Source organism: Capricornis sumatraensis, chromosome 6 (assembly GCF_032405125.1).
Source record: "Capricornis sumatraensis isolate serow.1 chromosome 6, serow.2, whole genome shotgun sequence".
Classification (NCBI taxonomy): domain Eukaryota; kingdom Metazoa; phylum Chordata; class Mammalia; order Artiodactyla; family Bovidae; genus Capricornis; species Capricornis sumatraensis.
The window spans coordinates 70,061,913-70,073,754 of NC_091074.1; the positions used below are offsets into that span (position 1 = coordinate 70,061,913).

General features: G+C 52.1%; 1 protein-coding gene across 1 annotated transcript in view; it reads right to left on the minus strand.

Annotated features, from left to right (window-relative positions):
- SHB (SH2 domain containing adaptor protein B) overlaps positions 1-11,139 on the minus strand; it is a 133,837-nt gene extending 122,698 nt beyond the window's left edge. Inside the window, exon 1 of the mRNA XM_068974367.1 lies at positions 10,414-11,139. Coding sequence (XP_068830468.1) covers positions 10,414-11,124 — 711 coding nt within the window. The 5' untranslated portion in view covers positions 11,125-11,139. The remainder of the gene's footprint in view (positions 1-10,413) is intronic.
- Positions 11,140-11,842: the final 703 nt, after the last annotated feature.

The window sequence follows — 11,842 nt, forward strand, 5'->3', positions numbered from 1 at the left end:
GTTGGTTTCTATTTTAGTTTTTGCTTATCTGCATTTTCTATACCAAACCTTGTCTTAGTTTTGTTGAAGGGGGAAGAAAAAAGTTAACACAAAGTTAAAAGAGTTAACATTGGTGGTGGTCTAGTCACTAAGTCATGTCCAACTCTTGCGACCCCAGACTCCTCTATCCATGGGATTTCCCAGGCAAAAATACTGGAGTAGGCTGCCATTTCCTTCTCCAGGGGATCGGTGATCGAACCCACGTTCTCCTGCAATGCAAGCGGATTCTTTACTGCTGAGCCACTGAAATTTATTTTAAAAATCCAAGGTTACTGTTCTGAGGAACTGCCCAGAACACAGGCAGCTGGTATGTGCCCCCAACAGGAGGGCAGGTAGGGACATCATCATTCTGAGAATGCCACGCAGGCCCCAAACCACATGCATGGCTTTGGAATGCACCGGGGGGATTACAAGGCTGTCTGGCTTTCTGAGAGTGCATGTCCCAAAAAGCAAAGCTTCACTTTGAAGAACTTTGGGGACATTTTCATTTTTAGAATTTAGCCTTGGCCTGGAGAAGCCAGGCAAGTTCCATTCCTCCTACTTCTGTTTGCCTCTCCCGCATAGCCCACGTCCTGGTGAGCCCCAGACAAGAAAGAACTTTCCCAGCAATCACAAATACCCTGCATTGAAATGTTCTGCTGAGCAAAACAGGCACGCTCCAGCCTCATATTCATCCTGCCCTAGTGCCGAGCTGAGGCAGACAACACCGCAGGTGGCCTCCTAGTTTAGAGAATTGGGGCAATTTTCAACCAGGAGAGGTGGCCCTTCACACCCAAGCCCCTGCCTCCTTTTATCACGAGCAATTCCACTAGGCAATCTGGAGGCTCTGGCCACACCTGCTTGAACCCAGCAGGGCTCCCTTCCCTATCGCAGTCACTGCAGACGGGACCCCTTCTGTCTGGGATGCCCCATGTGCACCTTCCTCTGGACCCAGCTCCCAGATGACTTCCTCTTCCTGGTGGTTCTTCCCAGCCCCTGACAGAGGCTACTATGCTTCAGAGCATTTACGGCTCTTAGTCCCGGACTCACTTGCTGGATCAACTCTAGCTGGACTGTGACTGCACCGCTGGGGTCCTATTCATCTTGGCTAATGGCAATTCATCCTTCTAAATGCTCAAGTTAAAACCTGGAGTCATCAGTGACTCTCCTCCCCCATCAGATCTCATACTTCCTCTGTCAGGAAACCCTTTAGGACGCGTCCTGAATCTGGTCTCCTCTCATCACCTATCACCAGCACCCCAGTTCCTGTGGCTGAAGGTCACCTTAGTTGGCCCCCCGGCTGGTCTCCTCCCATCTATTCTCCACTAGGCCACCAGAGTGATCCTTTTGAACCCCAAAAGCCAGATCATGTCATTGCTCTGTTTAGAACCTCCACTGACTTTCCATCTCACTTAGAGTTAAAGCAAGAAACCCTTTCAGCACCTCCGAGACCCAAAGCTCTCAGCCTTCCCATCCCAACTCATCTCAGACCTCTCATCTCCCCACTTCCTCCCCACCTGCTCCACTCAGTCATGCTGATCTCCCTGAAGCAGCCAGGCGTGCTCCTGCCTTGGACTTGTGCCCTGACTGTTCATTCTGCCTGGAATGTACTTCTCTCTGCGAGCCGTGTGAATCACACCATCACACCCTTTAGCAAAGCCCTCTGAGCATCCATCTGAAGCAGTTCTCCACCCCAAACTCAGGCCCACCCCAGTTTTACTCTTCTCTACACTCTACCTGACATACTATATTTGCTTGAATCCTCTCCTGAGAGGGCAAACTCAGGAGAGCATGAATGTTTATGTTTTCTCCACGCTGTAGCCCCAGCATCTAAAGAGAACAATACCCAGCACGTAACCTACTCTCACGGAGAAGGCAATGGCACCCCACTCCAGTACTCTTGCCTGGAAAATCCCATGGATGGAGGAAGCCTGGTAGGCTGCAGTTCATGGGGTCACTAAGAGTCAGACACGACTGAGCAACTTCCCTTTCACTTTTCACTTTCATGCATTGGAGAAGGAAATGGCAACTCACTCTAGTGTTCTTGCCTGGACAATCCCAGGGACAGGGGAGCCTGGTGGGCTGCTGTTTATGGGGTCGCACAGAGTCGGACACGACTGAAGTGACTTAGCAGTAGCAGCAGCAGCAACCTACTCTCAACAATGTCTGTTGAATGAATGAAGAGAAAGGACTTGGCATGGCCTCTCATGGCCCAGCTGAGGACTTGGAGTCCAGCCTGTAAGTGAAGGCCCAGCAGTACACCAGAAGTACCCATCTCCCCGCCAACCCACCCACCTATCAAATCATTTTTCCACTCACTGGCCTTGGGAAACCCCTTCTGACCATTACTCTAAAGTTTTGCTTGGAAAACTCAGGGCCTGAGTCATTCCCCAGGGCTCTGACTAATTCTCGCTCCATCCCTTGAACCCACCTCCAAGATCCTTCCTCTACAGCATAATGGGAAATCCAGAGAGTTCCCCTTGGAGAAAATGGAAAGGAACTGAATGATTTAGAGGAAAATTCAATTCTTCCTAGCTCATCAGTTGGGAAAGCGCAAACTCTCAGGAAGCCAGTGGCTCCGAAAGTGAAACATTAATAGAAATATTACTGGAAAATACCAAACAGGAAGAGAAGGAAAATTCCATTGTGGAAGCAAGGTCCTCTGTCGATGTTCCTTAATGGTCTCAGTTACTTGTTTCAGAATCAAAACACAGAAAGAGCCGGAAATCAATCAGGCTGTCACCCTTCCTCTGGACTGGAGCTTTGGCCAAAACATCTCCACATCACCCCGGCACAAAGGGCATTAGACTCAGAACACAAGGTCAACAGCCTGGCCGTTGCGTTGGCTAGTACCTGCTATGAGGCAGGGCAAGCTCCATTCCTTCTGGGACTCTCAATATTTCCATCTATAAAATGGGGGTTACAGCACCTTCCTCAAAGAGTAACTCTGACAATTAAGTTAATTATGGGTGTGAAAGATTCTTTTAAGCTTTGGAATATTTATGCAAATGTAGGAATCTGTAGATCCTACAGTGCTAACAGAGGAGATTTTTATAAGAGTTTAAGTCTAGCCACAAATAAAGCAGAGAAAATTAAGGCATGAGATTGTGCAGCCTGAGGTGGTATGGCACAGTGGTTCAAAACAAAGACCCTAAATCTGGCTTCAAGTCTCACCTCTGCCATTTACCGGCAAGGTGACCTTAGATAAGTTACTTAACCTCTCTGCCTCAGCTCTCTCATATGTAAAAGGGGAATGTCAATAACATCTACTCAAAGGACTTTGGTGAGCAGTATGACTAATTCCGCTCTTGTGGAAAGCTCCTTCAACTCGAGTGACTACTCCTTCTTGATTCAAGTGCCTCCTCCTCCAAGAAGCCTTCCCTGCTTCTCTCAGTTGAAATGAACCTCCTCCTGACCCTGCTTCTCCTTTAGTTCCATGGAGTCAAGGTTCTGCTCAGGACAGCTTCTGTGCCAGGATGGCTCCCAGCTCACCCACACCACTCTGCTTACAGACAAACTGCCACACAGAGCTGTGTGGTCCCTGTGTCCTCACCAGAAGATAAGCTCCTTTTGGGCAGGCACTACCCCTCCCCTGCTCGTCCCTGTTATCCACACAGCTTCTGACAGTGGCCTGCATATGCAATTTCCCAGTCAACACAAGCCAAGCAAGGTATAAGGCAGGCAGGGTGGCAGATACCGCTGGCAGCCTGTCTCCATCCTGCAGGAACAGCCCCTGCTCAGAATGTGGGCGAGAGGCCACCATCAGCCAGCCGGCAATTCAGCTTTCTGCTTCAAAGCCACAAATCCCAATTTATTTTCTAGGGCGCCGCCTGACCTCTCCCTTCACCACAGGCCACTACCACTTGGCTCTCCCATCACAAGAGGAGAAAGTCAACCCCAAGTGAAACTGCCCAAGGGAGCGCCTGACCACAGGCATGTTCAGCTTTGCTTAAATGACCAGAGGAACGCACACCTTTTCAAGTTTGCCTTTTAACCCCTATTTTATGGGTCAGAAATGCTTTGGGGCTGGGGAGAGGATGAGATCAAGGCTTGGGGGTTAAGTCTGGGGAAATCAGTTATGTTCTGAGGTGGTCAGATTAGAAGACAGTCATCTGCTCTCCTTCAAGGACACTTAGATTCTTTGTTGACAAGGGCCAAGGTACTGGGTTTTGTGGGTTTTTTTTTTTTCCTTAAAAAAGCGCACACGCAGGCTCGCCAGTCCTTCAATGAGAAGACATGACAGTTACAAGACACACGTTTTGTGCAGCTGTCCCTTGGGAAGTGCCAACTTTGTGCATGGAATTTCTCTATGAAATAACTCGGGTGCTGCATTGACATCTCATTTAGGGAACTCAGAGTGAGATGAGAGAAGGGGAGAGAAAAGCTGGCTCGGGGGCCCCTTTGGGGACCACCAAAGCCCAGACTGAAAGAGATGGGAATTGGGAGGCGGTGGTATAAGAGGAGGAACATTAAGGGGAGGAGGAGACATACAATGCACATTTCAGTAAATATCAGAGCTTTACTATCTCTATCTAAATCACTGAAAGGAGTTGAACAAATCGATAAAAAGCATACAGGCTTGTAATTCAGACTGAACAGCTGTAATTCTGGCCCTGTCACTTAGTAGTTCTGTGACATTAAGCAAATCAATACCTCTAAGCCTCAGTTTCTTTATCTATGAAATGGGGCAATAGTACCCATGGTAGAGGAATAGCACTGAACTCCCTGATTAATGGCCTGCCTGTATCCCTACCCTCTGCCACAGGACTTCACAGCTTCCCCTCTCTCCCTGAATACTGGCTGGCCTTCTAACTTGCTTTGGTCAACAGAATGCAGCAGAAGGAACAGTAGGCCAGTTTCTAACTTCAAGAAACTGTATGGGCTTCTGTAATTTCTTGGAACCCTGCCACCATCATATGAACAAGGCTAACTTGCTGGACGATGAGAGATCACATGGAATAGAGCTGAACTGAGGCAGCCAAGGCCATCCTAAACCAAACAAGTAAGACAGCCCAGCTAGGACTGGCAGGACTGCATACCCACTCTACACTGACCATAGATGCCTGAGTGAGCCAACTGAGGCCAGAAAAACTACTCAGTTGACTGGTTGGTTCATGGATAATAATAAGGACTTACCATTTAAATCAGGGGTTGGAAATTGCAGGCCACAGGCCAGCTGCCTATTTTTATAAATAAAGTTTTATTGGAACACAGCTATACTCTTTAATTATATACTGTCTGTATGCTTTCAAGCTACAATGGCAGAGTTGAATAGTTGTGATGGGGGCTGTCTGGCCTACAAGCTAAAATTACTCACTAACTGATTCTTTTGCTAACCTCTGGTTTACAATCAACGACTTTGGAGTAACTTGTGATGCAGCGATAGCTAACAGATACAGTACCTAAACCCCTTCTAGGGTGACTGTGAAGATTAAATGATCAATTAAGTGGTCAGCCTGAAGCCTGGAGAATATATTTCTTTTCTGAAGAATTGATGGGAAAAACTGGATCTGATATGCAGCATTTCTCTCACACTACTTTCAACGGACAGGACTTCAAAGTGTTCCAAGACAAACCACAGCTACCAAGCTTGGTCCTTACTTTTTCAATCAATTACTTTCTAAGAACTGGAGAATGTGGCTATTAACCAAATGGAAAATGACTCTCAGCTTATACTTCCCCCTGGCTTCAATCAAGCTACACATCAATGATTTGATGTGAAAAGGACACAAAGACCCCAATTCCCAACTCCTCCAAAAGATACATGAGACATTCTCTTGTTTTGCGGCTCCAACCTCTCTCTACAATTCCCCCACCACACCCACCTTTCAGAGCCTCCATCCACTCTCTTGGCACCAGCTTCTACCTGGAGAAGCTCAAATGCCACCACCTCGTGAAAGCCCTCCTTGAATTCATAGACAGAGTTGTGAATTCCTCAGCCCTCTGCACGCACTGCTATTCTGGCATGCCTCACGCTGTGACATTGCTTCACTGCCCGACTGTCTCCCAGACTAGATCTTAAAAAGCTCATGTTCAACTGCAGACTGAGAAGCTTCCCTCTTGGAAAAACTCGCCACCACTTATTTCTCTGTGAGGTTCCCCCTGCCTCACATGCTGCTCAGAAACTGTTTGCTGAGTATTAAAAAAAAAAAAAGTTGAACGTGATATTATTTATTTCTTTGGAAGCATGTTATTTAACTCAACTCTGTGGATGCTGACAAAATACAAAGTGTTGGTACACATCAGCATGTATTTAAACTTGGGAAACTGATGTCATGGTGCATCTCGACTTTCTCAGTTGCAATGGAAACATTTACTTAATTATGATAAAAGAAACAAGACTTCAGCAGAAAACATAAGTGGATAACACTTATCTGGCTGCACATAAGGAGACCTACCAAGTTACTGGCCTCTTTATCATCATTATTTTTTTTTTTATAAAGACAACCTGAGGGAATAATATTTCTACCTACTAAAGTTTTATATTTTCTTCCCAGGAGCTCAGGCCCTCCCTGTCTCTAACTGGGACTATATTGTAATTGCCTCCCAACTCCAAACCCATCAACCCCAGATTGCAGTAGCTTATAGACTGGGATGCTCCTCAACCATGGCTCTGAGTCTATCCTTTTCCTGATTCAACACTCTTCCAGACTTTCCCTGTGGGGTCCAAACTCAGGCCCCCACCTATCTCACACTGTCATCTCTCATTTCCCAAGTGAGGCCCACTGCAAGAAAGCTTTCATTTCCAAAAACACTCTCCCCGTTAAGGTTTTATATATATACATGCACACATACGCCAACACACAGACATACATGCATGCACACACAGATGCATGTACACAGCACATACACCTAAGGGCTCCCATAGGCTGCAGTCAGCCTTTCCTTGCACTGAAATTCCACTTCCAACCCTAGATCCAACTCAAAGCTGCCTCATAGGTGAAGATCTCACTGAATTCCCAAAGACAAAAACACTAGGAAACAAATGATGAAAAGGTGACGGGTGTCAGCAGCCTTCAGAGGCTTAGGCCAAAAATTCTGCCAAGTCTTTTTGCAGCCTTTATTCCTTCCCCCTAGCTTGTCCTTGTACTGAGAGATCTCTGAGCGCAAAATATGTGCTGGGTAAAAGCTGGTTAAATTGAAAACAGACTCTGTCTTCCATGTGATTCTAAAAGGGAAACTACCCTAAACTGGAGACTGGTTGGTAGCAAGGTATATGTAGCCAGGTGTGTATGTGCCCCGGGATTCACCTAGGAGAACAGGAGGATGCCTAAGTATGTGTCAGAAGGGGGCACAGGTACTGAGGGGGGCAGAAGGGCCCCCAAGATAAAGATGGGTGGGGGTTGGCGATGGAGGCCCTGAAAGGAGGATTTGCGGACACAGCTCCTAGTCCCACGCCACAGTAACTCTCAACATAGGCCGACATTAAAACACAGGTCCCCACACAGCTGGGGCATTCAGCAGCCCTATGGGTACTTGTTCTATTCCCTAACAACTGATAAGAGGAAGCTGGGCCAGAGATTAAGTGGGCTAGGAGTACGTTTTCCTGGATCCGTTGGTGAGGGGCAGAAGGCGGACTCTAGTGTGTTCAGGGCTGGACCTGCAGTGTCCCTGACTTCCAAAAGCTGTCTGGCTGCAAATAATGTGAAAACCAGGCTACCGCCTGGCGGTTTGACCAGGAATGCAGGGTAGGTATTGGCCGCCAACTAGGTGGCAGCCCCACAGAGGGCAGAGATGAAGAGGGCACCCGGAGTCTGTGTGTCCCAAAGCAACTCCAACCAGAAGACCCAGAGGGAGGGTTATGAAGCCACTGTTGCACTGGTGTGGTCCCAGGATCAGCTGCAAAAGATCACCTGAGAATTTGTTAAAGATATACCTTCTCAGGCCCCATGTGTTTTAACCAGTCCTCCAGGTGCTAGTTTGAGAACTACTGCATAGTATGACCCTCTCTGTTTCTTCCTCTTACTCGCGAGAAAGAACATCTGACAGTTGCAATCCCTCTGACTCTGAAGATGGCAACAACCTCTTAAAAGATCAAGGGGCTCAAAGTCACAATCTAGTAAGTGAAGTGCACTCCAGAGAGATATTTTTTAAAGAAACTATATCTGTTCATATGATTCAACAGCTAAATCTCCTCGCTGTGCTTAGGTAACAAGGTTCTCCCCGACCCAGGACCTCCTGCCCCTCTGGGGTCCTGCCCAACTCTAACCTTTCAATTCCTGCGACAAGGCCTTTACCTACAATCCCCTAGAGCACCAGGTTCTCTTCTGCAGCCAACCATAACAGTGGTCCTCCCTGGCCACCTCCCATTAAGCCCTGCCATCACAGCACTCAACATGTACACCGCAGCCTGAACCACAGTAGTCACTGGACCCTACTCCAGGGCCCAGCAGAGGGGAACAAAGAAGAACTGTAAGAAACATCTGGTGGAACAAAGCCAAGTTTTCAACACACTTAACACTCCAGCTATTAAACTTAGTATTCCTCAGTATTTGAAAGAGTCCTATTTATAGTTAGGAAAAAACATTTACTAAAGTTTTGAAAACCATAAAGGAGGATTCTAGTGAGTAGGCAGAACCACAAGCAGCAGGAGAGAAAGGAGATTTGCCCACCTGGGAGGTGGTCATGGAATAACAAGGGAATGGTGGGATCTCTCTGGAGAACTAGGTTAGGCCATCCTTCCATTTCCAGGGACTCCAGGTTCTCCCAGATCAGCACGTAGCCAAGCCTGGGCCACACAGAAGGCAGCAGGGAGCCTCTCTGTTGTTTCCCTTACAGATGGACCACAAACCCATAATCCTGGGGGCTCTCAGAGAAACCTCCTCTGCCCTCAAGGCAGCACCAAGGTGGCCACCCAGGTCCTAGCTCTTGTCATTTAGGTGTGGCACCCCAAGTGCTTAGGAAGCCCAGAGTCTATGCAGATGAGTCCTCAAACTGGCCCCAGAGGGAAGTGGAATCCATAGGTTACCCACGCTTCCTTCAACAGACCCAGCAGGAGGCAGAGGTATGCTAGGGGGACCTGGGACCCTGGGGAGAGGAAGTCAGGCAGAAAAATTCAGGAGGGGCACCGGCTTCCTTCTCCTGCCTGGAAAACAAAAAGTTCCCTTCCCAAGCACCAGCTGGGGGGTAGGGGCCTGTCTCCCTCCTGTCTGGAAATCCAGTCCTAAAAGAAACTCAGACTCTACCAGTTTCCCCCAGCCCACATCTGGGTGAAAAGTTTACCTTTGGGAGAAAGCAGGGCGGTGCCGGAGAACGAGAGGGACAGCCGTCTGAAAGCCATCACAGGGCACTGGGCCTCAGATGTAATGAAAGCACTGCCTTCCACCAGAAGTAGACAGAACAAGTATTATTTTATGGGGCAAAGGAAGGTGTCACAGGAGTGTGAAGGGGGAGGAGAGGGCCCAGTCTGGCTGTAATTAACTAGACTGCTCCAAAGGTCCGGGGGATCAAGATAGTCTGATCTGTTAGGGAGGAGAGTGTACAAAATCGTCCCCCTCATCCTTGGGGCTATAAAGGGTAAGGTCAGGAAGGAAGACGAGGATGGGAGGGGTGGTCTCCTTCCAGCTGGCCCGGTAGGCGGACCGCTCCCGGGCCGGGCTGGAGGAACTGACAGGTCGAAGTGGAGCGCTCTTGAAGACCAGGGCACTTCAACCGGAAAAGCACGCGTGGGGGTTGGAGGGTAGGGGGCGTGTTTCCCGGTACAGCTTCAGTACAAAAGGCTGCCCCATTTGGAAACCTGGCGCGGGGGGGTGGGGGTGGGGTGGGGCAGGGCAGGGCATTTAGAGGGATTTACATATATCCGTTTAGAGACAGCCGGTCTGGATCTGCCATCGAAAATGTGTAATATCCGGCGGGTCCCTTCCCAGCTCTAGACTTCAGTTCCCATCTATAAAGTCAGGGGCGGGAGGAACAGGGGTAGACAAGAATAAACACTCTCCTAAATACTTGGAGAAGGAAATGGCAACCCACTCCAGTATTCTTGCCTGGAAAATCCCATGGACGGAGGAGCCTGGCGGGCTACAGTGAATGGGGTCGCAAAGAGTCAGACATGATTGAGCCACTTACACTTTAAATACGTAAGGGCTCTGACTCTCTGACTTTCCTCCTCGAGGAGCTGGTTGGCTGTCTCTTGGACCAGGCTGGGCAGAGAGCTCTCTGGTCAGGATACTTCCAAGAGGGCACCTGGCTGGGAAGCAGCAGCGTTAAGACACTGTCAGGAGGCCAATGATCGGGGACAAAGCGCGTGCAAGGAGGCAGAATTTGGTAGCATCGTGGGAGGCCTGACCTCGGGTCCTAGCCCGAAGTGGACGTAGGAACTCGAAACTAGAGCGGTGCCTCAGTTTCCCCGTGCGCACAGTGGCTCTGGAACCTCTAGTGAGGCCAAGGGCGCCTTACCTTGTCCTTCTTGCCGGCACCGCTCTCCTCCGCGGCTGAGGCGCCGCACTTGTTGAGCAGTTTCTTGCCTCCGCAGGCCGTTGGGCTCCAGGTGCGGCCGCCGGAGCAGGCGCCCCCTGGGGGGTCCCCGGCACAGCCCGCGGCGCTCTCCACCTTAATGAGGCGATGCTTCGGGGAGATGTAGCGCACTTCGGCCGGGGTGGTGGGCCGCCGCTCGCTGCTGCTGCGGTAGAGGTGCGGGGAGCCAGAGGACGAGGACGAGGACGCGGCGGCGCCCGCGCCGGAGGAGGCACAGCAGCAGCCCGCGGCGCCCGACGCGGACGAGGCGGAAAAGGCGCGCTGGCTCCCACCCGGCTCCCCGCCGCCGCAGTAGTCCAGGCGGCACATGGCGCGCAATTTGCGCAGCGAAGAGCCGGGCCCGTTGTAGGGGTCCTCAAAGTCGCGCTCCTTCTGTGCGCGGTAGGCGCGGATGAGGTCGCTCGTGCTGCCGCTGTCGTCGGGCAGCGATCCCGACGAGGCCGAGAAGCAGGAGGCGGCGGCGGTACCGCAGGACGCGGAGGCAGCCGCGGGGGCCTGCGGCACGGCCTGGGGGGGCTGCGAGGGCCGCTCGCCTCGGCGCCGCTGCTCGCGGTAGTCGGGCCGCGGCGGTTGCGGGGGGCTCTTGGTCTTGCTGTTGCCCAAGCTGAAGTACTTGTTCAGCCACTTGGCCATGGCGAGAGGCCGCCTAGGGCCGCGGCGCGGGAGCCGGGTCCGCCGCCGCGGCCATTCGGGGGGCAGCGATGCCGCCCAGGTCCCTCGGCGCCCCGGCCCCGGCCCCGGCCCCGGCGAGGGGCGTCCGGGGCGCCCGCTCCCGACGCCAAGTTCAAGTTCTCTCCGCTGCCTCCTGCCGGCCGCTCCCCGGCTCCGTCAGCTGCAGCACCGCCCTCCGCCTCCGCCGCGCGCCGCCCGGGCTTTGGATCTCCTGGCCCTTGAGGGCGCGTCTCATGGGATCCCCGCCGCGGCCCCACAGATAGCAAAAGGCCCGGGCGCCCCCCGGCTCCTCAGACGCTCTGGCCGTGCGCTCTGCCACGGAGCGCGCTCCTGTCCCGTCGGAACCGCAGCCTCCGCCTCGGCCGGGATCCGCGGCTGCTGCTGGAACTTGGCGTCCTCAGCGCCCCCGGCCCCGACTTCCTTCCCGAGAGCGCTGGAGCGAGCTCGGCCCCTGGCCGGCGAGCAATCGGGCCGGAGAGCAAGCGAGCGATGGAGGGAGGGAGGCAGCCGGCGCCCGCCCGAGCCCGCGCGCCCGTGCCCGTCCCGGCGGCGCCTGCCGCTGCCGCTGTCGCCGCCTCCCGAACCGCCGCGTGTGTGACACTCGGGCCGCCAGAGCCCGCCCCGCCCCGCGGCCCCGCGGCCCCGCCCTCCCCGGGCCTGCGAGCGCCCCGCCCCCAGC